At 50.6% G+C, this 25,397-nt stretch overlaps 2 protein-coding genes across 5 annotated transcripts in view; one reads left to right on the top strand and one right to left on the bottom strand.

The window, feature by feature from the left end:
• The window catches only part of POLR2F (RNA polymerase II, I and III subunit F), a 30,733-nt gene extending 6,290 nt beyond the window's left edge, over positions 1 to 24,443 (top strand). Inside the window, exons 6-8 of one of the 3 annotated variants that reach the window (XR_008437417.1) lie at positions 5,241 to 5,325; positions 22,170 to 22,307; positions 24,010 to 24,443. Coding sequence is in view for 2 of the 3 variants with exons in the window: in XM_053979137.1 (XP_053835112.1) it covers positions 5,241 to 5,277 (37 nt within the window). In the remaining variant the exon portion in view is untranslated. Of the gene's footprint in view, positions 1 to 5,240; positions 5,691 to 22,169; positions 22,308 to 24,009 lie in introns of those variants that run through there. The other 2 variants (XM_053979137.1, XM_053979134.1) reach the window with 2 other exon arrangements.
• SOX10 (SRY-box transcription factor 10) lies at positions 894 to 11,439 on the bottom strand. Of its 2 annotated transcripts, XM_053979115.1 has the most exons (4): positions 11,107 to 11,439; positions 9,428 to 9,884; positions 3,731 to 3,996; positions 894 to 3,349 (listed from the first exon to the last, which is right to left on the bottom strand). In XM_053979115.1, exons 2-4 carry the CDS (start codon positions 9,835 to 9,837, stop codon positions 2,634 to 2,636), a joined length of 1,392 nt encoding a protein of 463 aa, XP_053835090.1. In that variant the 5' UTR covers positions 9,838 to 9,884; positions 11,107 to 11,439; the 3' UTR covers positions 894 to 2,633. The 2 variants fall into 2 exon arrangements, with proteins under 2 accessions (XP_053835090.1, XP_053835089.1); XM_053979114.1 differs by lacking the exon at positions 11,107 to 11,439 and having other exon boundaries at positions 9,428 to 10,203.
• Positions 24,444 to 25,397: the final 954 nt, after the last annotated feature.

The raw sequence follows: 25,397 nt of genomic DNA, 5'->3' as shown, positions 1-25,397 counted from the left end.
CCCTATACAGAACTTCATCCAAATAGTGCTGTGCTTTTTAAAAAGCTTTGAACATTCCACAGTTCCTAGATGTTCTGCTTACTCTACTTACCTATAAAGTGTTTAGTGAACAGGAACTCACTGCATGTACTCATGTGCACCAGCATTGAAGCCCTTTGGAATCAACTTGTAATTGTTGGGAGTGTCTGTCGTAAATGGGCTCCTACCGTTCTGCCTTGAGAGATGTTCTTAAGCAGAGTGATACCTGCTACACTTTTTTCTTTCCAGACAAGTTCAGATACCCTCCCAGGACCTGACTATATACAGAATATCTTCTTCAACAAGTAAGGAAGTGTATACATGTATTCTGGAATATACTCTGTGTGTGTGTGTATGAGTGTTTGTGTTTAGGTTCTTGCTTGTGGAAGGCAAGAGGGTGGGGAGTTGAGTTTTTACAGAGAAATTAATGGCTGCTTCCAAAATACACAAATTTGTGTATGTGGGGAATTTTTTTTTGAAGGTATGTCACCTGCTACCTGGTCATAAGTAACCAAGATGAGAAATCCCACACTTCTATCCTAGAGAGCATCAGAAATCACACCAAGAAATTTTTGGGTGAAACACATGCAAAATAGTACTCTTGATTGCGTGTGCTGTATCTCCTATGAAGAACAGAAATCAGTGTTAGTGCTTTTCTCATGGAAGAAATGACTGGAGGTGAGGTGTAAACAGAAGGTGAGTTTCATATCCATGAAGGATGTGAAGCCAGTCAGAATTGTACCTGTGTCCTCTTCCTGAGAGGCAGAGGAAGGCTGTGCACAGGATCTGTGTGGTGATGTGTGTGACCCATCATACATGTACTGGAGGAAAAAACAAGAGACTTGCAAGGAAGAGGTCAAAGAAACTCAAGCATGTGAAAATGAAACTTATAAGTTTATTATTCCATATGTTTAATGCAGAGTTAATGGTGCTAGGACGGCACAGAGACTGAGGAAAGGGAGGTAGGGGAGGAAGGTGCTACTTGCATAAATAAAGGGACAGGGCTGGAAGAGGTTACATGCGTACAGGGAGCGAACATTCTACATGATCTTTTCAGACACCACAAGGATAAGTCATCTGTAGCTAAGGGAGGCAGGAAGGGCATCTGACAGTCATATCAACAGAGGGATACAGCAGCACCCATCACAGTCCACATTTAGTTAAAGTCTCTTTCTAGACTGGAATATGCATTGAAAAGTCCCACAGCATGTCTCTGCAATCAGCTGCCAGGAATCATCTTTTCCTGTGGCAATTTTTGTGCCAGTTCACTCCCTGGCATGACAAACCACCCCAGTCCTGGAGGTGCCAAAGGAGAAGCAAGCAGACTGTCTTCAGATGTTGGGCTGGAAAAAGAGGTTGATCTCTAAGAGATGGTTACTTCCAGTTTGAAACCCAAAGGCAAAGAAGATTACTTTGCACCTAAATAGGCTTCTTTCATCATCCAAGATTGGGTCTGTATCTACCTTGCTTAAAGCCACAGGAGTATCTTTCCATTCTCAGCATAGATGGGAGGGAGGTGTTGGCTGACTGGGAGACACGATGGACAAATGAGTTCAGCCTGGGTTTGGAGTGGGAGCTCAAAGAGTACTGGAATCAACTCGAGGTGTTGGCAAGTGCATCGTAGCTTTCTTGGTGCCTCTTCATTTCATGCTGGCACCGTCAGACATAGAATAGCAAGGGCCAGGTTTGCTCAGAGGTTGGTTGCTGTTCTGAAGAGATTAGAAGAGATTGGGAGGCCAGAAATGCCAGATATGAATGATACAGAGTAATTTTAAAAAAGGAGGATTCACCCATAGCACCGTAATGGTTCATTGGTCCTTCCCCACCTCTTCTCTGCCTTCATATATGAACACGTGTGTGCACACAGGCTGTGATATGAGTAATGCTAAGACTGACCCTGCTGTTCCCAAATCCCATGTACTGTTCAGGCAAGCCTTCAAACCTCCATTCTGGGAAGAGTGTGGGATTAAACAGAGACAGGATGGTAGGGAGAGGTGGGGAGAAAAGCTAGGGTGCAGCTGAGGAAATCGGCAGGGAAGTAAGCGTAGGTTGGTCTTCCAAGGGGTTCAAGATTCATGCACGTGTGAATCTTAGGCAGGACTGCTGCACGACGCTGATTGCAAGGAAGCCGGCCATGCCATCCTCCCTACTGCTCCTCCCGTGACACATCCCGAGGCTGAGCAGCCACCCAACACCTGCAGCTGGTGACAAAGTGTTGGCCATTGTGGCCTGTTGGAAACACTCTCAAACTCCCTGGAACAGTGTGGGAGGGGAAGGAAAGGACAGTCTCTCTCATCGTACAGTCCAGGGTGTGCACAACAAAACCCACCACAGACCAGTCACTCCATGTCTAGAATCCTCCTCATCTAGAAGGCCAGTAAGGCATCGCAAGCCAGCCATGTGGCCTGTGTGAAATTGGTAAAGGGCAAAAGGATGATAAACCTTCCTCTAGGTGGGTGTGCCAGCGAGAGCTGGGATCAAGAAAGGCACTTCTGTATGCTTGGTGGGTTCTGGTGGCTGGATGGCACTGAGTGACCTTGGAGTTCGGAGGCTCTCTGCCTGTGCTGATTCTTCAGAGCCTTTCCGTTGCTGCTTCGGTCACTGTTCCCCATTCCCTATGGTCTGGAGAGAGTTGTGTACACGGGCTGTTCCCAATGTGTGGGGCTATGGGACTGTGGCACGGAGGGTGCAGGGTCAGAGATGGCAGTGTAAAGGGGACGTTGGGAAGGTCCCATATAGGAGAAGGCAGAGTAGAGGCCAGAGGCTTGGGTGGAATGGCTGTAGTAGGGTCCCGAGGGCTGGTGGTCCGGGTAGTCAAACTGTGGCCTGGAGATGGAGGGGAAGGCCGAGCCGTAGTGGGGCAGACTCAGGGATGTGTAAGCAATCTGGGAAGTGGAGGGCTGGTCAGTGTAATGGCCTCCAGGGGTGGACCCCTCCGTTTTCACCTGGGCCTTTGAGTCCACCACCGATGAGGTGGCAGTGGACAAGGAGACTCCATGCTGCTTGGAGATCCAGGCAGAGTGTCCGCTGGCCGCAGCCAGGGCGCTCCCGAGGCCGTAGCCAGCAGCAGCCGCTGCCGCATAGCCCCCGACATGGCCTGGGTGGCCAGCGTGTCCGTTGGGCGGCAGGTATTGATCAAATTCATTGACATCAAAGGTCTCCATGTTGGACATCACCTCATGGCTGATCTCCCCAATGTCCACATTTCCAAAGTCAATGTGTGGCTTTCCCCCTTCCCCCAGGGAACGCCCTTCTCGTTTGGAATCGGCTTTGCCTGCCTGCATCTCGGTCTTAGGGGTGGTAGGAGGTGTGGGGGGCCCATGGCTCTGACCTGCAATGTGAAGAATATTTTGAAAAGGAAAAAGAGAGAAGAGGTGAGTTACAGCTTTATGACTTGCTCTATACACAACCCATCTCTGTTCTTCCCAGTATGCCAGCAGCTGGCTAGCTGGGGAAAGAAATAGACAAAACCAAATCTCTTTATATCATCTTATAGCAAAAAGGGAGGATGCAATCATAACTTGCCTGACTAGAGGAATGCAAGTGCCTCTGAAACTCAGGCATGTCCCTGTATTGCTGTCACCAGCAGTCTGCTGGGTCATGAGTAAGGTGTGAGCCCCATCATTAGGGGTTTCACCATGATGACTTGTTGCTTTTGAGCTTCTGACTTAGCTGTAGTCTCTCAAGAGATTCACTGAGACCCCAGACTCACCTGAGGAGTGTTCTGGATGACCGTCAGACATGGGCGACCCTTCACCGGGATGCCTGTGATCCAGGTGGGCATTCTTGTAGTGGGCCTGGATGGCAGCAGCCCCACCAGCCTCCCCTTCTACCTGGCCTTCACCCTCGCCCTGTGTGGCCTTGCCATTTTTCCGCCGGCGGGGCTGGTACTTGTAATCAGGATGGTCCTTCTTGTGCTGCATCCTCAGCCGCTCCGCCTCTTCAATGAAGGGCCGCTTGTCGCTTTCGTTCAATAACCTGCAGAGACCGAGGTGGTAAAGAAGAGGGAAAGGAGTGGGGCAGGTCCATCAAAAACCACCTGTGCTCAGTATTGTGGAACAGGGTGTGTAAATCCAAATGCCAGGATGTTGCCCCATGGAGGGTACTTCCCGAAACAATAGGAAGAACTTGGAGTGTTTCCATGGAGACAGCAATGCTTTCCTTCTTCTCCTTAGTCATTAAGCCCTGCCACTGGTTGGTGCCAGTGCTGGATGCCCCTTCCCCACCTGTGTGATGCTTCTCACCTCAGTAAGTTCAACTTACCCTCTCTTCCATTGCCAAAGGGCGAAGCGCAGCCTTTTGTAGCTGTGTTAAATAAGGTTAGATGAGCTGCTTTTAAAAACTTCAGGCAAATTAAGGGCAGTTGCAATTGTCCTTTGGACAAAGGTAGCATACTCCCTGTAGTGCTGCCTGCTCCATGTCTCCTTCTATAGACTCTGCTCCTAGTTTGAGGCTGTATTGGAGCACCAATAGCAGTAATTGATATTGGCTCCACGGGAACCATGTAAAGCAACCCTTTGTCATCTTGCAATATCCTACAAGGGAATTTGGAAGTTTGGAAAGGGCTAGAAACCCTATCAGAAAGAAAATTTGGAAGGACTAGAAACTGTGTATTCTACTATACCTGGAGCTCCTGCTCACCTCAGACATGGATAGTGCAAAAGGCTGAAGCACAAAGGACCAGCCTTTCTTGAACTGCCAAGCAGTTGTAAAAAATTTAGCTGCTATTTTGCTGGCATTGTAGATGAGCCTTGTCTCTGGATGAAAGGCACTGCAGAAGTGTAAGCTCCTTGTCTGTATTCCTGCCAGATCATGGGCTGCTCTAGTTAAGGCTCTCTGAGGAAATGGTGAAATGCACAGGCAGGATGCCTCAGAGCACTTGAAGATAAGATCAAGCTCATTGCTCAAGCCTTTTGCAGCATTTCAGCTGGAAGCACTTCAATTTCATATTATGATTTTCCTCCTTATATTCTTGTGACTCAGGGTCATCCTGCCTCCAACCAAAAACCAGTACTCTCAGAAGGGACTGGTCTTCTCATGACTGGGAACTCAAAACAGCCATTAAGAATGGCAGGGCTCATAAACAGAAAAAAAAAAAAATCCATTTATGTTATGTCCCCAGTTTTTTCTTCCCAGCAAAAGACCTACATGGGGTTGGGATTGTGCCAGCACCTTGGCACCCCTGAAGCCCTTAGCACTAAAATGTGACCAATTCTGTTTAGCTGTAGGCTCTGGGGAAGATATAAAGGCCTGAACTGACCTGAAAAACTGAAGATGAAGAGGAGGTATGGCTCAAGGAATACACAGGTAAATCCAGTGGGTGATCAGGTTATCAGCAAGTAATGGGTTGGTCCCTAAACACCCTTTTCCCCCCTACACCTTGTGCATTGCCTCGGCTGGTAGACGGAAGGTGTGTGGCATAGTGCTGACCTGGGTTCACTCCAGTCAGCCTGAGCGGTTGTGGCCACACACCACATTCCTCCACTGCCTTAATCCTGGAGATTAAAGCAACTGAGCCACCATGAATCCAGCACCAGCTTTCCTGTCTCCCTCCTGCCACTGTATACCATGTTCACAAGTCCCAGAGGGTTCTAATCCCTCAGCCTGTGCTGCTCCAGACAGCCCTCCAAGGGTCAACCCTTGTGGACTGGGAGCAACCTTGCCTTGGCAAAACCTTCATCCTTACAGAACGTGGGATATGGAGAATAGAGGCAAAACCTGCAGAGCTCAGCCTCTGAGATCTCTCTTGTGGATGGTGTAAAACAGAGCCATTGCAGGCTACACAGGTGCCCTCTGAGCTATGCTGAAGTGCCTCACCTCCTCTCTACTTGACAGCAGTCCATGGGTAGTGCCACCAACAGGACAGAGGCAAGTCCACTCCCCACATCTTTGCCTTCTCTCTAAGGCTGCCTGCTCCCTCCTCCCTCACACTGGGATCAGAATTCAAATCAGCTTTAGCAAAGTGAAACTGGTGCGAGCAGGCAAAGGCCAGGAGATTTGGAGAGATTTGGATTTCACTTGCTTCCTGCCCTCCCCCTCCTGCCCCCCATGCTCTCTCGGCTATAATGCAAAGGAATCTCGCACGGGCAGAGAAGTTACGGATCACAGAGCAAAGCCCTTCATGGGGCTTATCCAAGCCTGACACCAAATGCTCACCCCTGAGCTGAGGGGAGAGGGGCAAGCATCCAGCGCCGCGCTCTGGGAGGAGAAAGAAGGGCTAAAACCTTCCTGCTTGCCTCTCAGAGCCTCCCCTTCTGCTGCCTGGCGTGGCACTGCTCCATGTGCCAGGCGCCTGGCTCAGCAGCCAGAGGCCTGACCCTGGCTGGGGCTCAGCTGCCAATGAGTCAGTGCAGTGATGGGCTTGGCCACTGGAGCTGATGCAAGGCAAGGGCTGGCTGGGAGCAGAAAGCAGCCCTCCTTCACGTCCATGGCCCTAGATTTTGTGGGCATGAACCAATTCCCTGGGTGTTGCATGCAAAGATCCCTCCATCGGGGTCCTTTGCTCCTCCCTACCAAGCCTTCCTCCCCTTCTTCCCGTGCCTCCCTTGTTTTCAGCCCTGGAGGTGGTGCTGGCTGGCATTTTGGCTGGGAGTCATGCTGACATTTTCAGCAGCCAGCCTCCATTTGAGAGCTGTTCCCCGTCCCACCCTAGGAAAGGAAACCATTCAAGGACAGATTTCGTGACCATCAAGAACAAAAACTCTCCCTTCTTTTTTAGTATGTCCCACTTGTTGTCTGCACCCATCACACACCCTAATGGGTACAGACTGGAGAAGGTGGATGGGGCCATAAGCCCCCTGGCACCATGTTTGGGGTCAGGCAGGTAACATGGCCATTAGGGCATATCTTGCAGCCCCTTCCAATGAGGGCTGGTGCCTGTGGAGAACACGGCGGTGCAAATTCTGGGTTTAAAAAAAAAAAAAAGCTGGGCTGTTGCATCCTATTTCACAGGTGCCTCTCAAGATTTTCATCCTTTTCCATCCCCACCCAGTGCCGATTGCTGGGGACGTGCTTGGTTTAATGGTGGTCCGCAGGGAGTCCCTGTGGTCACCAGCCTTTGCCTCTAACCCACCCTTTATCTGTATAAGCTCAGAAAAGCCAACATTTTCCAGAGCGACAAGCCATGGCAGTAGGGTTTCGGTGGCCACCTTTGCAAGGACATTCATCAAAAGTTTGAGGCTAAGCTATCCAGAAAAAATCCTGTCTGCTTGCAGCTGTACCCATGTGTAGGAGCTATACCTGGAGGACAGTGTAGATCAGGCAGTGGGAACCTCAGCAGAGGAAGCCCAGCCATACCATGACTGGAAGGCAAGGCTCTGGGCTACTATCCTGGTAAGCTTTGGGCCACCTCCTCTGGAGTTTTGTGGTTGATATTTCCCCCCAGCCTCACAGAAATACACACACATAGGGCCAGATACTGACTGTACCCAGCTTGCTGTGTTGTGTGATCTTCATAGGGGCTGGCATGGCTCGGAGAGCCTCAGCATGCACTAGGAGAGGAGACGTTCAAGAGAAGCACCCAGGTGGCAAACTCAGGAGCTTACAACAACCCCAGGCCTGACCCCACAAGCTTCTCATCTGAGCAATGCTACCTGGCTGTATTGTGCCCTAAGAAACACATGGAGACCTTGACCATTGTCTGGCGGCAGTGTCCCGCTGCTCTGAGTCCCATATGGCCAGCAGTGGGAGCCATGTCCTGAAAGCACAGAGGCATTTAGGTACATGACTGTGGCCATGGGCTGGGGGCTCTGCCTCCCTGTGTTCTGAGTGCAATACCTGTGGAGGTTTCACTGCTCTGCTACATTTTCTAGGAAAATGCAGTGCCTGGAGGGAGACACCATTGCTCTAAAATCTGGCAAAATTTTGCAGTAAAGGAATGATATCTTGAAATCAACATTTCAGGAACAAAAAGGGTGCCCCCCCCCCCCCGCCTCTTTTCAACACAGCTTCTCAATCCAGAGGCTGGCAGCAGAGCCCCAGGTTAAAGCAAGTGCTGTGATAAAGAGAAGGCAGAGGAGATCCAAGCAGGAAAGAAGATCAGATGAGACATTCACAATCAATGCTCTGCCTTTGACTTCCCAAAGAAATCCCTTTGCTGGGGTTACATTAGACACTCAGGAGTCACAGTAAACAGGCTGACATAGCAGAGAGAGAATCTAATGCCCAAGGGGTTGGTTCCTTGTGAGCTAGGCAGTTTGAAGCCAGGAATGAATAGCTGCTATAGAGAATGTGTTTTGAAGCTTCTGCTTCAAAAAATGTGCCTTGGCTCACCCAAAACTGAAGGCTTCCTCTATGAAATGATGTCAGAGTGTGAGAATGAGAGGGCTGTTTGCATGAGCCTTGGTTTGTGTTGATTGGCATGAGGCAGGAGGCTGTGCTGGGGACTTGTGGCAGAAAGTAACAGGTTGATGGGGTTATCAGCGGAGAGCGTCCGACAGGAAGGATGCAGCACAGTCAGCCTGACACGTTTGGCTTCAGCACAATGGCTCTCTGCACACTCAGGGGCTGGCTGCACTCAATGAGAGCAGCCTATGGATCTGCTGGAGGAAGGAGGGGAGGCTACTTGAAGGACCCAGGATCTGCACAAAGTGAAAACAGGTGCACAAACTGGTGGTGCTAAAGGACAAGTGTATGTGTGCTAGTGAGAAGGGAGGGCATCTCTCTGGATGCAAAGGAAGATGGGGTTTGTTTGAGCCAGCATATTCCAAGAGAGCCTGCTAAGGCTGGGACTCTTGCAGGTCTCTTCCTCTCTGCTAAGCCTCAGCCCCTGTTTCTACCTGTTTCTCTCCTTGTCCATCTCACTGCACTTGCATGGCCTGCCAAAAGTGGGATCATACAGGGAAGGGTGGGTGTCGGGCTCTGACTGTCTGTCTCCTTTCCCCTGACCTTCCTTCTCAGCTGTAAATTAGTTTCCCTCTTGCTTTGTGGTACTGCCCGTAAAAGAAACCCTGTTAGTGCTGGGATCTGAGTTCATTCAGGCTTGAGGCAGCCACCTGTGACTTAGCTCTTAAGTCTTGAGCTCAGCCAGTTGACTGCTAGTGCACAACTGAGCCCTACAGGGAGGGTGAGCCAAGAAAACAAGATCTCCCCAGGCAGTCAGGCAGGGAGGACCAGAATGAGAGTGTCCTCATCAGGAACAACAGGGAAACTTAGTAGGAAACACATGGAAAGTGCTGCTGCCCAGGACAGAGGTGAGCTCTGCTGAGGAAGAGCTCCCTACATCCAGCCACCACTCTAGCTTCAGTCAACAACTGTGCCTCCTGTGAGGGGGCTCACCATACAGAAGTCCCATCAAGGGACACCCCTTCCATCCTGCTGAGTCTCCATCCTTCCACATGACTACGCAGTCCTCTAGAGGACACCTCCAGACCTCAGCCCTCACAGCCCACATTCCACCGGTCTCTCTTACCTCCAGAGCTTCCCCAAGGTCTTACTGAGCTCGGCATTGTGCAGGTGCGGGTACTGGTCAGCCAATTTCCTTCGGGCAGCCTGTGCCCAGACCATGAAGGCATTCATGGGCCGCTTGACATGGGGTTTGCTCTTGTTACTTCCATTGACCCGGACGGGCATGGGAACCAGGGTCCAGTCATAGCCGCTCAGCACCTGGCTGACTGCCTCGCGGATGCACACCGGGAACTTGTCATCATCCGCCTCTGAGTCTTGCTGTTCCTTCTTCACCTTCCCCATCTCCCCATTCCCAGAGCCAGTGAGGTGTGGGGAGTTGTCTGATGCCATGGAGGGTCCTGGGGAGAGGCAGTGGTGGTCTTCAGAGCCCACTGGGCTCATCTCCACCTCCGAAAGGTCTTGGTCGTCAGCCATCGTTGCTCTCAAGCCTTCCCTCTTCCTTCTTGCTGTCCTTCTTCTCACTGGGGAGGGAAGGGAGGAAGACAAAAACAAAGGAAAGAAAGGAAAAAAGGAGGAAAAGAGAGAAAATGAGAAGCAACGACCAAATCTGAAAGGGACTCCAAGGTCTCTGAAGAACTGACCAAGAGACAGGGGCTGCTCAATTAAAGCGCAAGCAACGCAATTGCTGTGCACACCGCAGAACCCGTGATCAGTGGGGGTGGGGATGGGTCGGGGCCCCTGATTAATTGGGATATTGCTCCCTATCTCTGCAATCATGTGGAGCTGACATGTGGGGAAGGGGCTGGAGCAAGAGGGATGATGAAGGTTGGGGGCCTGAAAGGAGAGAGATATGCACTATTCTGCCTGGGCACAGCACCCCACAGAGGAGTGGAATGTGGAGGAGTGCCACCAAACTTGTGTGGGGAAGTGCCCCTTTATTTTAAAGACATGCAGTGAATGTTTGGGGGGAAGCATGGGAGGGGAAGCACTGGCACCGTATCTGTAAGCCAGAAGGGACTGATACCCCAGGTGCCAGGGAACCTGAGCGGGTGGCACCACTGTGCAGAGAACCAGCCCAGGCCTGGGATCCACACCCAGAGACCCTGATTCCAGCTGTGAGAAAGTGCTTCTGCAGGGACATCTCATCCCACACTCTCACAGCTGATAAACCAAAGGCATAAAATACATCTACACTTCATCCACACACACACTCCAGTATATGTGTGTATGCATACTCACATTCATGTATCTATACCTGCATCTGTATCTATATCTATATCTATATCTATATCTATATCTATATCTATATCTATATCTATATCTATCCAGACAAAAACACAACCAAGTTTAACTTTGAAACAAGCCATAGCTTTGGGTTGCCTGTCCCACATGCTCCACCTTTCTCCTTCTGTCTGCAGTCACCTCTAAAAGTCCCTGCTGCTGTGCAGCAGTTCCCCCCTAAGAGAAAGAAACACTCTAAAAATAAAGGCCTCTCTATACTCCCCATCTAGAAATTAAAAAAAAAAGTGGAAGAAGAAAAAAAAAAAAGTGATGGAAAAGCATGCCTCTGGCTTAACTGGAAAAAAAGACAGTGCATAGTAAAAGCTGCTATTCCTCTAGTTTCGGAAGGCAGACTCTTGTTTGGGAAAATGAAAAAAGGAAAAAAGTAAGAGAAAGTAGAGGGGGAAAAAGCGCGAACGAAAGTATGCGCGTGTGCAAGCAAGCTCAGGTAGGAAAACTTACATTGCTGGCCGGTGTACCGGGCAAATCCTGCGAGGGCTGTGATTTGTATCCCAATAGCCCCCCTGTTCTCTCTCCCAGCCCCAGCGGTGTCGGGGCGCGCAGCACGGGGAGGCTCTCAAGCGAGTGCCATTCCTGGAGGGAGGCTTGGTTTTTACTAATACCCCGGCTGGATGTCTCTAGCTGGCTTTGCTGCTTAGCACCGGGGGAGGGAAGGGCGGAAGGTGGAGCCAAGCACTCCTCAGAGCCAGAATACGGTCGGCCAGGGACGGCGGGGAGGGGACGCAGGCAGCCCCCCACCCCACCTCAGGCACCAGTACATTCCCTGTTTTCCATGGTGCCAGCTTCTTCATGAGAATTGCTGGCATTGCTGCTCTCAGTGGCATGGCCACCCCAGAGATGGTGCTGGAGGATTCAACCCTGGCAGGTTGGGGTGGTGGGATGCTGGAAGGGATGTGGGTGGTTTGGGGAGAAGGGTGTGCATTTTCAGGATGGGGGTCCCCTTCCTTCTCTTTGGTATCACGGTTACTCCTGAAGCATCTAGCCCTCCCCATGTACTAAATGAGTTCCTAGTCCTCATCACAGAGTCACATGAGGATTCCTCTATGCTGAAACAAGTTGACCTGGGACTCTGAGGTCAAGGCACTGTGAAAAGGGCATCATTCAGACCTACATCTGCAAGGTAGGGAAGGGGATGCAGGGGATCAGAGGTGTTCTGAGGGTGGAGTACATCAGGTCCAGGGAAATGCCATGCTGCTGGACAGTGGATACCAGTTTGAGCCAGTTAAGATTTTTGCACTCTAGGGATGGGCTCTGTGGGATCTTGCCAAGACAAGCAGGCTCCGCTTCCTCCAGCATGCTGAGCTGCTCCTATAGGCAAATGTGGTCTCACAAGGGAAGTGGGTTTCCTAATGAGAAGGAGAGCTCAACTCTCAATGGTTTAGAATGTTTTCCCTCACATCTTCTGTTTTCCAGCTCACTTTCCTTCCCACATGGTTCTGGTAGATGGTTTCTTCAATTTCCTTTGTTTCCAGGGCTCATATAGACCAACACCAACTCTGTAATGATGAGAAGTCACCCACAAAAATTCTGATCTTCTATGGTAGCAATGAGATAAACTGAGCTCCTGCCCCAGTTCCCTGCTGGAGACCCAACCTAAAGACATTTCAGTGCTAAGTCAGAAAATACAAAGAGATTAATGCATATGACCCAGGCAAACAGCTTGGATGGATTTCAAGAACATTTTCAACTCCTATAACAGATATTCACTCTCCAGAAGCTTTATGTTAGAAAGACCCAGAAAACCACAGGCTGGCACCACATGGACTGTGAGGGAACCAGTCCCAAGGATGGTGCTGAGCACCTGAGCTAAAGCCCTCAGAGCAAACCTGTGGGGCTGGTTGCTGGCCCTGTAAACTGGCTGACAGCTTAGGGCTGTTTCCCTGCATGCCTGGTGTTGTTTGGAGTAAATAAAGCTCTGAAACCATAGGGTGGCTGTAGGGAAAACCTCACTAAATCCCAGTGAGAAGCCTTTACTGAACAGAGCTGGGAGGGGGAAATGGCTACATACTATTGGGATCAACCAGGCAGCTCTGTCTAAACAGGCTGCTTGCACCCCACAGAAAAAAATAACTGTCAAGGGATCATCTCCTACCTTTCTTCTCTTCAGTATTACCTACTCTGGAAAAAAAGATGGGTTCAAATACTTTTCTTCACATGATGCCTTTTTCCCTTTGGAAGAGAGGAATGTGAGTGTCTTTTTGATGACAAGAAAACCCAATGGAGAGCCTCACACAGCAGCATTGAGGCCCTGCTTTCTTGGCCAAGGCAGCAGCTGATCAACCTCAAGTCTTGCCATTTGGGATGAGTTCTCTCACCAACAGACACTCCAGCTGTAGTTGGCACAAGAAGAGGACTCAAAGCACAGATGGGCAGTTTGGCAGCTCACCCTCTGTCTGGAATGCAGATGACCGGTGAAAACAACTGAGGCAAGGTCAGTTCCTACACAGTTGTCTGTGGCCCACTGGATCCAGAGACAGTGATACTGTTGAGCTCATGGCACCTTCCCCCGGTCAGTAAGGGTCATCCTCAATCTACAGGGGCCCTGCATAGGAGTGTGGCAGAACTGGAACTGGAATTGTGGTCTCCAGCCCCTCAAGAAGGCAGCCTCTGCTGAGAAATACTGCCCTGCTTGTTTCCCTGGCTGCAGCCAACCTCCAACCTGGAGTAGGGAGGGAGAATGACACAGAAAATAGCCAGAAATAGTGTTTATTTGCTCTCCCTTCAGGTGGCTAGTTCCTGTGGATTCCATGGGAAAGAGGCAGTGTGGCAGAGATTTCTTGTTTTCCTCTGGAGTGGGGATACAGAGTGCAGTGCTTCACATGGTAGGGAACAAGAGGCCAGGGGTCCTCTAGTGCTTTGCTAGAGAGGATCCCCAGTCAGGAGACAAAAAAAAAGAGCCCCACAAGGCACTGAGCAGTTTACAGCCTGCTCAGCTCACACTCCAAATGCAACGGGTAAACTGCAGGGAGAACAACTCCCAGCTGGGAAAGAAAGGAATCAGACCCAGAAGGGATTTCAGTAACCTCCAGGGCACTGGACCAGTGTTTTTCCCACCGCTCACCATTCCTGTCAGAGCCTGCTGCCACCAGCCAGCCAGGAGCCAATTTGTGCCTCATTGCAGAGCCATGGGTGGCTCAGCTGCAGAGAGGGATGTCCTCAAAGGAGTGTGTACCAGCCACACAGTCTCTGAAATCTCAGTGTCTCCTTGTATTTAAATGTTGAGTTAGGGGCTTTTTCCCTCCATTCTGCTTTTCTCCAGTTCTTGTATTTTGTCTCCTTTGGTCCTGCCTCCACTTTTTGAATTATCTTTTATTTTTCAGTCTGTTTATCCCCTTTTTCAGCCTCCTCTCAGAACACTGAGTGTTTGTATATCCTTGTCCAAGTCTCTTCTGTCTACATGTCCTGTGTTCACACCTCTCCCAAGGATGATAGGAAAGACACCCTGATCTAGGCTGGCTGCTCGGTAAGCAAGGAGCATCATCGCAGCAGCACCTGCTTGGTAGGGTTTTAGCAAGGGGACCACATTGGTGGGACACCTCCTCCACCAGGGTGGGACCATGGAGGTTTTGGGGGAGGGGTTTTGCTAGATGACACCTATCCCCTGCACCTGTGGTGAGGGAGGAGTCAGAGGGGAGAGCCTGTCCACAGCCGAGGAGCAGCAGGATCCCCAGCACGAGAGCCAGCTTTTGTCCCCTGCCCAACTCAGGGGCACAGCACTGGTATTGTCCCAGGACTGCCTGGGAAAATGGGAGGGGTTCCCTGTGAAATCTTTCCATACAGTAAAACAGCGTCACAGCTGGGGAGCAAGGAGGGGACGATACAGACATTCGAAAAAATACACATACACACCCCCCAGCCAAACAATACCCACAGTGTGCTGAGGGAAAGGGAGACCCATGAATTGGGAGTTTGATAAGGATTTTCTCCCGCGCGCGCCTGCTCTCTCAACGGCCCCTTCAGTTTTCCCAACAACCCCCCCTCCTTCCCTTTCTAGCTTTCTTGTTTGGGCCTTAAACAGTGCACAGTCTTTGTTCAGGATACAGGTGAATGACAATCATGTGATTAACACACACTCACGCACACACACGCACACACATAAAAAGCTTTTTAAGAGCGTCCAGCTTGCTCCAGACCCAAAGACTGGAGAGGAAGCCTGGGCTAGGAGGAGCTGAGGCGGCGGCAGTGGCCAGGATGGGGACAGCCACTAGGATGGATGAGCGGGCACCACCTCCTCTTTGCAAAATCCCCTTCATGTGGAAGTGGGCACGTGAGACAATGAGGGGCAGGTGGTTGGGGGGGTGGGGGAATGGTCTGGGATTTGGAGGTGGGAGGGGGTCTTGCCCCTGTTGCCTTCTTGCCTGTGCCAGGCAGGTTGGTGTAGATTTCTTGTGGCTGTATCCCCCCTGTGATGCTGTGGGAAGGGCAGGGAATGGCTATACCAACATCATGTTAGGGAGGGAAACTAGATTTCTTACACCAAAGCCAAACCTTCATCCTGCCATATCTCCAAAGTGGGATTTGCATCTTTGATGACATGAAGCTTGCTGCTGCTGCTGCCTGACATAGCTGGTGGGCATGTCTTGGTGAGGAAGAGGATGAGGACAGCCCTCCTACTGGAAAGGAGGTCTGTCTCCCTGCCCATGAGGGAGAAAGAGGGAGGCAGAGGACCAGGCAGCCCAGACAGTTATGGGAAGGTTGAAGATGTCAGGGACAGCTGACCCACATTGGAAGTCCCACTATCCCAGTCAGAAATAGTATACCAAACATCCACAGTGCATGTCCCCTTCGGTGTGAAGATGCCACTGGGCCTTATCACACCTCATCATCATGGCCATAGGATAACTGGGAAGCTCATTACTCAGTCCTGGGGGTGAGTAGAAGCTAGTGGCCAGATGGCCATTTGACCCCCCACAGAGGAAGTCATGAGAAAATTGGAAAGACTAGAAAGGTTTCAAAGCATTACTCTTTTTATTTGATTATTGCATAAGTGTGATGCTCTGAGAAAAAAGCAGGGAGGAGCAAAGGGAAAGACCACTATAATGTCTGGAAAACCTGTGAGTCTGCAGATGGTCTGACTCGTGAGACATCATGGGACATGACTGATGACAGCCTGAGAGAGATCAGGACCAGGTTGTACCCTTTGCTGGAGCACCCAAGCCCAGCCCTGTCTCCACCACTTCCTCATGCCCTTCTCTCCAAATTCCTCTCCCATCCAATGTCATGATTGCTCTCCCGGGCTCCCAGAGTGCAGGTCATTTTCAAGGCTTGTCCATGAACAAGAGGAAGCAGAGGGTCCCTGAAGGCCATGTTTGTGTCACCCTCCTCAATTCTGTGTCAGCCACACTCTCCAAAGAGCCCTTTGATTTGCCTTGTGCCATAGGCAGCCTTCCAACTGAGAGCTGGGCACAGAAACCACTGCTGGGCTCTGATCTTCATCACCCCTCACTGTTCTTGGCTGAAGCTTCCACTGTTTGTCCTAGACCCTCCCAGGTGCCTCTGAGCTTCCAGTCGTGGGCGTTGATGAACTGGTTGTTTGCGATGCAGCCTGAGGAGAAAGGGAGTGGTATGGGTCAGTCAGGAAATGCAAAGTGCTGCCTGCAGCCCTACCTGTGTTTTGGCAGCACCATACAGCATCCATGTGGTTACAGGACAGCTGCAGGGACTGTGCAGGAAGATTTGCCATGGGATTTCAGGGGAAACGCAAGGCAGTCAGTGCCTAGAGTTGTTTACTGGTGGACTGGGCTGTTTGACAATCCAGTGTCCTGTGCAGGCAGCTAAAGAAATGTCACAGTATCTGTCCTTCTCCAGGATTATCATTCTGCATGGGCAACAAAGCCTGGATGGTGCTGGTTGGTGCATAACTCTGCACTCCAATCACCTCAGGAGGGGGTGGGAGTCCTCAGGAAGTTCTCTGGGAACTGGGTCTGGGATGTGGTTGCAGAGTCCCTCCTGGCTTCAGAGCAGGCATAAAACCTGTTCTCTCTCCAAGGGATGGTGCGGGATGCCACAGGTGCAGGATACCACAATTTTGCTGCCACTGGTGTATGGCCTTGATGTGGCCAAGCAGACTTTGCTCAGCTGCATTTTTTGTTCTAAAGCAGTGGATTACAGTGCCAGCTGCTCCAGAGAGGAGGTGAAGGGAAAACCTTGTGGAAAGTAGGGAGGAGAATAATTTCTGAACATTGCAAAGACCCCAGGCAGCTCCTGGCCTGTCATCTTGGCCAGTCTAATGTTTCATGGGCATGGCAAGGACCTGTGATGGCTAAACGGGACAATTTTCCTGCATTACTCAGGTTTGGGAAGATCAAAGAGGAGTGGGGCAAGCATGTCTGTCTGCTACCTGCTTTGATAGATGGCACAGAGCCTGCCTGGCTGTTAACCCCTTCATCTCCTGCTGAAGAGGATAGGTGTACTTCCAAAAGGCTAACCCCAGAGAGCATGCACTGAAGGGGTAGAGCTGGAGGAGAAAGACCAGGTTGCCTGTTCTTGGATGGAGCCTGGCAGACCCAGTGTTATGTAATGGAGGGAGCTGGATGCTCTCGGTCTGCACACCAGATGAGAGATGCCTAAAGGGGAAAAGAAGGGAATTGTACAAGATTGGGCAGAACAACCAGAAAAGGGGATCCTACCAATGGGACCTGTGTCTGTAGCAGTGCTGAGTGTCCCCAGTGGGCTCATTCTGTGGTGGTCAAGGTGGCTCCAGGGTGATCTTCACCTCTGCTAGTCCCCTGGATGCAGGGAGGCTCCTGGGGAGCCGGGGGAAGGGTTAAGTCGGGAAGGCTACAGCCTGCTGCCTTGGCCCCTGTAATTCCTCCAGAGAGTAGGACTGGGAGAACAAGGAGCCCTTTCTGTTCACAGGAATTAATAGCAAAGAGTCATCTGGGGTGTCATTCAAGCCCTGATCAGCTCCCAGAGGAATGTGAGGGAGAATGAGCGAGGGAGCACGGCCTCAAGGCACCAGAGCTAGGGCAGGAGCAGTTTGGCTGGTAACCAGAGTTACCAGCCAGCATTTGGGCAGTGGGACTGTCTTCCTCTTTACCCCAGCCTCCATGTCCCCTCTGCCCTATGCAGGGGCTCACCCTGACGCCCATATTCAAAGGGCTCCCAAGCTTGTCCCTTGTTACCCATCCCTTCATCCCAGGGAGGGGTGAGATATTTCAGCCCAGCAACACAGCCTGCCCTCTGCTGAGCATGGAGGGATGGGCCAGGCAACCAGGGGCCAGCACAGACCCACTGCTCTCACAGTGGCTGTGAAGTCCAGCAGACATCCCCTTTCCAGGGCAGTCTCACCAACCCCAGCCTGTGATGGCAATGTTGTTGTCCTCCCAAGCAATCTTGCCCATGGAGAGGGTCTCCTGGGAACCCTCAAGCACAGACAGGGATATGAGGCTGTACCTCAGGGTTCAAAGTTCAGTGCTGAAGCCTTTGTCACTGCAATGGCTCACTCAAACTCACCTGGTCACTGCAATTTCAGGAGAAAAAGATCAGTCTAAGGATTTGTTACGCTGCTGTTTCACGGTGCTGCTCCATGGCTACACAGGAAGTGTCATTATAGGTGGCACTGCAGCTTTGCCTATAATGACAACCAGCTCTGGTGAGCTAAGGAGAGATTTTGGGCACATCTCTACTTTCCTGAGAAGGAGATCTTGGAATGAGCCATCCTCTTCCATGACCCCCTGCCTCTTCTCTGCCCAGCTGCATCATGGGCAGCCCATGTGACAACACCTGGTAGCACAGGGTGACTTAAGGCTCTGGTGATGCAACGTGGTGAACTCTACCATGTGAAATACAGAACCTTCAGGTCGGCTCTTAGTGTGTGCATGGCCACAGCAGGGACAGCAACCTGAGCTCAGCAGCCTGGAAGCAAGTGTAGGGGGGGCAGATGATGACCTGTGTGCAGTGTGAACAGAGCTGTGCTGGAGTCATGAGTTGCTTTTGCTGGCCAAAACATATCTCACCAAAGCCTCCCCTCCTTCCCCCAGCACCAGGTCAGTGTAAAACCAGGTTTAAGCACCAGCCTGCATCTCAGCATCCTCTGGGAGATGCATGGTGCCACTGGGATGGACTCTGCCTGTGCCCTGCTCCCTGTGCCACCACCACTGCCACAATGAGCGTGCCTTGTCATAGAGGGGTTAATAAATGATGCAAGAAAGAAGCCGTTTAATGCACAGTGACCTTTGGCCTTTCATAAATCACAGTGTTGGGCTGCAAGTATACGTGGGGGGCACGAGGCATTTGGGGGAGAGGATGGGAGGGGGTCCATGCAGCTGCACCACGGAGTTGACATTGTTCCCACCATCACTAAAGTGCAACAAATCCTTCTATTGTGTTCCTGGTTTATCTGGTTCCTCTTGTTTATTAGCAGAGGTTGTTTGGTGCTGGCTCCAGCCCTGGGCGGGTGGAAAGAGTGTTGGCACGCACCAGAGAAGGGGAGGGAGGGAGTGGGGGGGATCGGGACTGGAGGACGAGAGCAGTTCATCAATGGCTGTATTGTCCCATCTTTTTTGTTGCTCCTGTAATGATATGTTCGAAAAAGGGGATTAAAAAAAAAAAAGGCGGGGGTGGGGGGAGACGAGAGAGGGAGAGAAAGACAAACTGCACAGAAGGACTTGGTAAGAATGGCTGGTCTGGGCCCACAGCGGATGCTGTTGCAGCTGGGGAGGATGGGTCGGGACAGAGCCGCGACGGGGCTGCTCTGTGCCTTTATGCTGCTTATTCAGGTCGGGAGTCGTGAGCCCCAGTGGCTCAGGCTGGACCCACCCGTGCCAACTCTATTCATGGCCAGCCGGGCCCACGTGCGCATGGCAGGGAGGACGGGGCAACGGGACTGAGGAGCTGGGGCTGGTGAGGAAGGGGGAGGAAGGCTAATCCTCACGTCCCTCGAGACTGAACCTGTCTTTGTACAGAAGAGGCAGCTGGGGGGCACAGCATCTTCTCAAAACACTGTCAGTGTCCTACACCCTGTTTGGTTGTTGTCCCCCAACCTATCCACTCATTATAAGAAGTAGTAGGGCCCCTTCCCAAATTAGCAGGGATTTTCTTGCACCCAGACTTTGCTTATGCTTGCATTTTTTCCCTGGAGGTGCCTATGGGCACATGCCCATGAAGAGCTCCACTGGTTTTCATGGAGATCAGTGGGACACTGCTCCCAGAGATTGATGGAAAATGGTAACACTTTGGTTGCCACTTTGCTTAAGGGTCATTGCCAGCAGAGTAAAACTGCCACAGGCACAGGGGCTTTGCTTGTCGTTGCTCTGCCTGTTGCTACCAATTGAGCTGAAGGGATGCAAACATCCCTAAGAGGAGCACATCCCTCTGTAAAGAGCCTCATCGAGATCAAAGTGAAATTTATTGATAGAAGAGTGAAATTCTGCCTGGGATGCATAAGGGCATTTTTTAGTTCATTTCAAGCCACTGCTGGCTGGTTTTATCCCAACCACATTGTCTGTTTCTTCTCCAGTGACTCCACCACTTCAGAGGTGTCAGGTAGGGCCATGTTGATCTGAACATGCATAGGAGCTCTGTGGTGATTTTAAATTTTTATTTCAAATGGCATAACTCAGAGATTGAAACATTATTCTGAACTTTAAATAGCAAGTTTTATTTCATTGTTTTAGGGTCTTGTGACTGACCTCTCATCTTTCAGCCTGTGTCAAGTTTTAAATGCAAAATGCTTGAAACAAAATGTCAGAAATTCACTTTGAAAATGTCCATTCAGAGCATTTTGGCATTTAGAAAAGAATAATTCAGGAAGATTGCCTTGAAATGAAATGTTTTGATATTTTAAAAATCTGTCTCCCACACTCACTTTCCACTCAAAAGTGCTTGTTGAATTATGTCTGAATTTGCAACTTCATTCCCTTAAACTCCCATTTCTTAGCAAATTATTTACCAATAAATGCTTCCCTGGTACCAGCCATTCTCATCCAGTGATGCCACATCCTTGCCATAATTGGGAGGTCTCAGGGTCTCCACAAAGTGGTGGAGCATACTTGGATTCCTGGTTTCCCTGAGTCCCACCTTGGCACAAGTGATCTCAGAACTCATGGCAGGCCTGCCATCAGGCTGTCACCCACTCGATGAAGGTCAGGCATGAAGCCCAGCAGTGGCACTGCTGTAGCTTTGTGGCCTTAAAAATGGAGGTTAAGTTCATGGAACATGGTCACAGAAGTTTGTGTGGTGGCAGCTCAGGGTGTTTCTAGAGGGACATATGAGGAATGGCAGGGATGTGAATGTCTCAGAGGATGGAACAGGACAGATCCCCCTCGTCACAGGGATATATGTCAGTGCATGCAGAAGAACCTTTTTCACCTGAGTGGAAAATGAAGTGTGTCAAAGCCAAGAAGGATTGCTGACTTGATTAAAGTTAACATTGTTCATCCTCCATTCTCCCATGTAAACATAAAAAGAGAGAGTGAATTGGCCATAAAGAAATGTGCCAGGTAGTGATGACAGGATTATACTAGTTGCCAGTAGCTTCCCAATCCTTCATTTAAAGAGTGGTTCAGCTCCCCACCCCCTCCTCTGCTCATTGCACCTCTTCAAGAAAAGTTTGGTGAGCTTCTCCACTATAGGAAATTCTCAAACTGGATTCTGCCTTCCCTCATCAGATCCTGCTCTGTATCCAGCAGTTACTTCCAGTGTTAACTAAAGCATCTTCATGAAACCTCTGAAAAGAAGAAAAAATAAATAGGCAAGATTCAAAGCATGAATAGGCAATTGTCCAAGCAATTGGACCAGAGGGAATGGGCAGAAACTGATGCACAGGAAGTTCTACCTGAATATGAGGAAGAATTTCTTTATTGTGCAGTTCCACCGTGCAGTGGAACTGGCTGCCAAGGGAGGCTGTGGAGTTTCTCTCACATTCCAGAAATGTCTGGACACAATCCTGTGCCATGTGCTCTGGGATGACCCTGCGTGAGCAGGGAGGTTGGTGCAGGTGACCCACTGTGTTTCCTTCCAGCCTGACCCATTCTATGAATAATTCTCAGCAGCAGTCGATATCACTTCTTGTTCACATAAACCATCCAGGTCCACTTGTCCTTCTCATCCTCCAGTCCAGTGAGAGGGGACTTTATAGGACTTCTGGATTACAAACCCAAAGAGTTACAGAGTTTTCCTTGAAAACATTTGGTCACATGATGAGTGTTACAGCAAACTGGAAATAGTTTTCCTGGACCAACTTGAGCTGGTGGCAACATCAGTCCTACACTTGAGCTGGACAGTTGTGGGAATGAATTGAAACCAAATCCCATCTGACATTCTCATGTCTCTCTCTTTTCTCATGGGCAGTCTAAGCTTGGCTTAACCTAAGGCTACCTCTCAGTCTCACCAACCCTCACAGCAGGTGGCACTGGTGACTTTGGAGAAGTTAGTGTCTGTCCAAAAAAGGCCATGACACAGAAAGGCAGAAAGGACAGAGCACTGGGACCTGGATTTATGCAGGCAAGTGCACCCCTGAGTGTCCTCAAAGGCAAAGCCTACCTGAGCTGCTTCCTTTGCAGGCAGCATCTCGATCATTCTGCAGATGTCTCCAGGAGCATTCAGTCAGCAGTGGTGAGGACAAGTCAGGTTACCTCAAGGCTGTACCTGCAAAGTGCTGTAGTTTGCAGCAGGGACCACCTCTCTTTCCACATCAGCAGGTAATGGAAAATAAAATAAATGCATGCACGTCAAGAGGATTTCTTATCCTAGACCATGTGGGAGACACTCCCTGGACTCTGAGGTCTCAGCTGTGCTCAGGGTAGGCCTGACTACTATTAGTGGCATCCCTTGGGACAGGGACAAGACTGTGGCACTCACCATGAACTTCACAGTCCAAGCCGTTGTCAAGAATCTTATTCACTAGGTTTTGCTTCCCAAACTCCAGGGAAATTCAAGGAATCACTTTTCTGCCAGCAATGGTCTGGGAGTTTTTAAATAGGTATCAGCATTAAGCTAGAAATTCTTAACAAGCCCAGATCAATTTCCTAATCAAGAGGTACATTTGGGATGTTTTAAACCTAAGTGCCACCTCTTGGGAAGAGCACAGGCTCTGCTCCTCAAAGACAGTCGAACCCTGTGCACTTTGCTCAGGAGCAGGAGAGGAGTCACAGCCCCCAGCACGCATGACACGGTGACTAGAGGAGCATGGCACTGCTCGCGGAGCATCCCGGCCCAGATGGCACAGCTGAACCTGCCGGGTGGCAGGGGTGGCAGGACTCCCCGGCACCGCCGGCTGCACCAGTGCCTGCTCCCACGCTGTCCACAGCACAGCTGTCTGTGTCCCCTCTTCTCCCTGCCCCCCAGGAGACATCGTGGTCCCCTGACGACCAACGTGGCCCCTCTGTCAGGAGTCCCCTGGCTTACTGGTCAGCTCTGTTTGAATGGTGGCATGAGAATTTCTCCCTCATTCGCACAATCATCTTGCCTTGCCACCTCCCCCCCCCGCCCGCCCCCAGCCATCAATATCCTCCTTCCCTGCCTCCCTCCTCCTTCCCCACTGCCTCCCCCTTCTCTCCCTGGAACTTCCCTGCAGCTGCAGAGCTGGCCAGACAATCGGGTGTTTTAGAGAAATACATTTTTGGGCTAATTTGCCATGCATAAGTGTTTCTCTTACCCTTTAAAGGCAGGGAACAAAGAGCACATTCTCTGCGAGCTCTGCCCTGTTGTGAGCAGCCCTGCAGCTGTACAGCACTGTGCTACCCTCCTCTCTCCTGCTCCATTCCCTGCTAGCTGTGTAAGGAGATGGGGCTCTGCTTTTCCCCAGGACCACAACATCTCCTACCCATCACTACACATTTCTTTCTGCTTTGGGTTTTTTTTTTTTTGGTTTTTTTTTTTTTTTAAGCAGAGGCAGAACAAGTGCAGAGGGAAAGGATTTGGCAGCATTGTGACCTAGACTGACTTGCCAGATCCTCCAGGTAGAATCTTTAATGTTGAGACATCATTTATTTGCAAACAGTCTTAATTTTCCTTTATTTGGGGTTTAATGCTGTGTCAAAATATTTTACTCCCTTAATAAGTAACACTGTGGCAATGTCTTACACACACTATATTACACTGGATGAAATTTTGTTCTATCAAGGAAACTTAGTCAAAATATAAATCCTCTGAGAGGTTTTCAGGTCCTGTTTTCTCACTTTAAACACTGGTTGCCATCCCTGCCCATCCCTGGAACTGTTTATGCTCAGGTTAAGTGGACTTTGAGCAACATGGTCTAGTGGGTGGCATCCCTGCCCATGGCAGGGGAGGTGGAACTAAATGTATATTTAATGTCTCTTTCTGACCACACCATTCTATGAGTCCATGATTCTACGATTCCTGGCTAGGGAATTTCTCAGACAGGATGATTTTCCTTTTTAGGGCTAGGATCCTGAGTGATGAACAGATTTGGCCTGGTGGATCAAATTGGGAAGAAGATGCAGGTGTTCTGCTATGATTCACTCACAGGTTGTGGAAAAGGAGACAGCCTGGAGCAGCTGGACACTGAGGAACTAAAGATTTTTGTCAGCTTTTTGGGAATCCCATTTCAGGATTTGCTGAATCTTTTTCCTCTCCATGGAAAGCTGGTCCAGCAAACAGCTTGCCAAGTGGTAGTAAGGTTCTGGTATAAGAGAAACAGGGCTTTTGAACCAGGCATAGTGAAATTACTCACACCAGTTCAGCAGCACTGTATCAAGGCAAACTCTTTCCATCAAGCCCACTCCCATCTGCTGTAAATATTAACTCAGTCCAAACCAGTCCCATTTGCAGATCCAAATTCAACACAGCCTAAGACAGCTAGCAGGGAGAAATAAGAGAGGAGAAGAAGGGAAGAAGGGAAGGGAAGGGAAGGGAAGGGAAGGGAAGGGAAGGGAAGGGAAGGGAAGGGAAGGGAAGGGAAGGGAAGGGAAGGGAAGGGAAGGGAAGGGAAGGGAAGGGAAGGGAAGGGAAGGGAAGGGAAGGGAAGGGAAGGGAAGGGAAGGGAAGGGAAGGGAAGGGAAGGGAAGGGAAGGGAAGGGAAGGGAAGGGAAGGGAAGGGAAGGGAAGGGAAGGGAAGGGAAGGGAAGGGAAGGGAAGGGAAGGGAAGGGAAGGGAAGGGAAGGGAAGGGAAGGGAAGGGAAGGGAAGGGAAGGGAAGGGAAGGGAAGGGAAGGGAAGGGAAGGGAAGGGAAGGGAAGGGAAGGGAAGGGAAGGGAAGGGAAGGGAAGGGAAGGGAAGGGAAGGGAAGGGAAGGGAAGGGAAGGGAAGGGAAGGGAAGGGAAGGGAAGGGAAGGGAAGGGAAGGGAAGGGAAGGGAAGGGAAGGGAAGGGAAGGGAAGGGAAGGGAAGGGAAGGGAAGGGAAGGGAAGGGAAGGGAAGGGAAGGGAAGGGAAGGGAAGGGAAGGGAAGGGAAGGGAAGGGAAGGGAAGGGAAGGGAAGGGAAGGGAAGGGAAGGGAAGGGAAGGGAAGGGAAGGGAAGGGAAGGGAAGGGAAGGGAAGGGAAGGGAAGGGAAGGGAAGGGAAGGGAAGGGAAGAAGGGAAGGGAAGGGAAGGAGAGGAGAGGAGAGGAGAGGAGAGGAGAGGAGAGGAGAGGAGAGGAGAGGAGAGGAGAGGAGAGGAGAGGAGAGGAGAGGAGAGGAGAGGAGAGGAGAGGAGAGGAGAGGAGAGGAGAGGAGAGGAGAGGAGAGGAGAGGAGAGGAGAGGAGAGGAGAGGAGAGAAGAGAAGAGAAGAGAAGAGAAGAGAAGAGAAGAGAAGAGAAGAGAAGAGAAGAGAAGAGAAGAGAAGAGAAGA

This window comes from Vidua macroura, chromosome 5 (genome assembly GCF_024509145.1).
Source record: "Vidua macroura isolate BioBank_ID:100142 chromosome 5, ASM2450914v1, whole genome shotgun sequence".
NCBI lineage: Eukaryota > Metazoa > Chordata > Aves > Passeriformes > Viduidae > Vidua > Vidua macroura.
The sequence above is the reverse complement of the archived record's forward strand: the minus strand, read 5'-3'. Positions and strand labels throughout refer to the sequence as shown.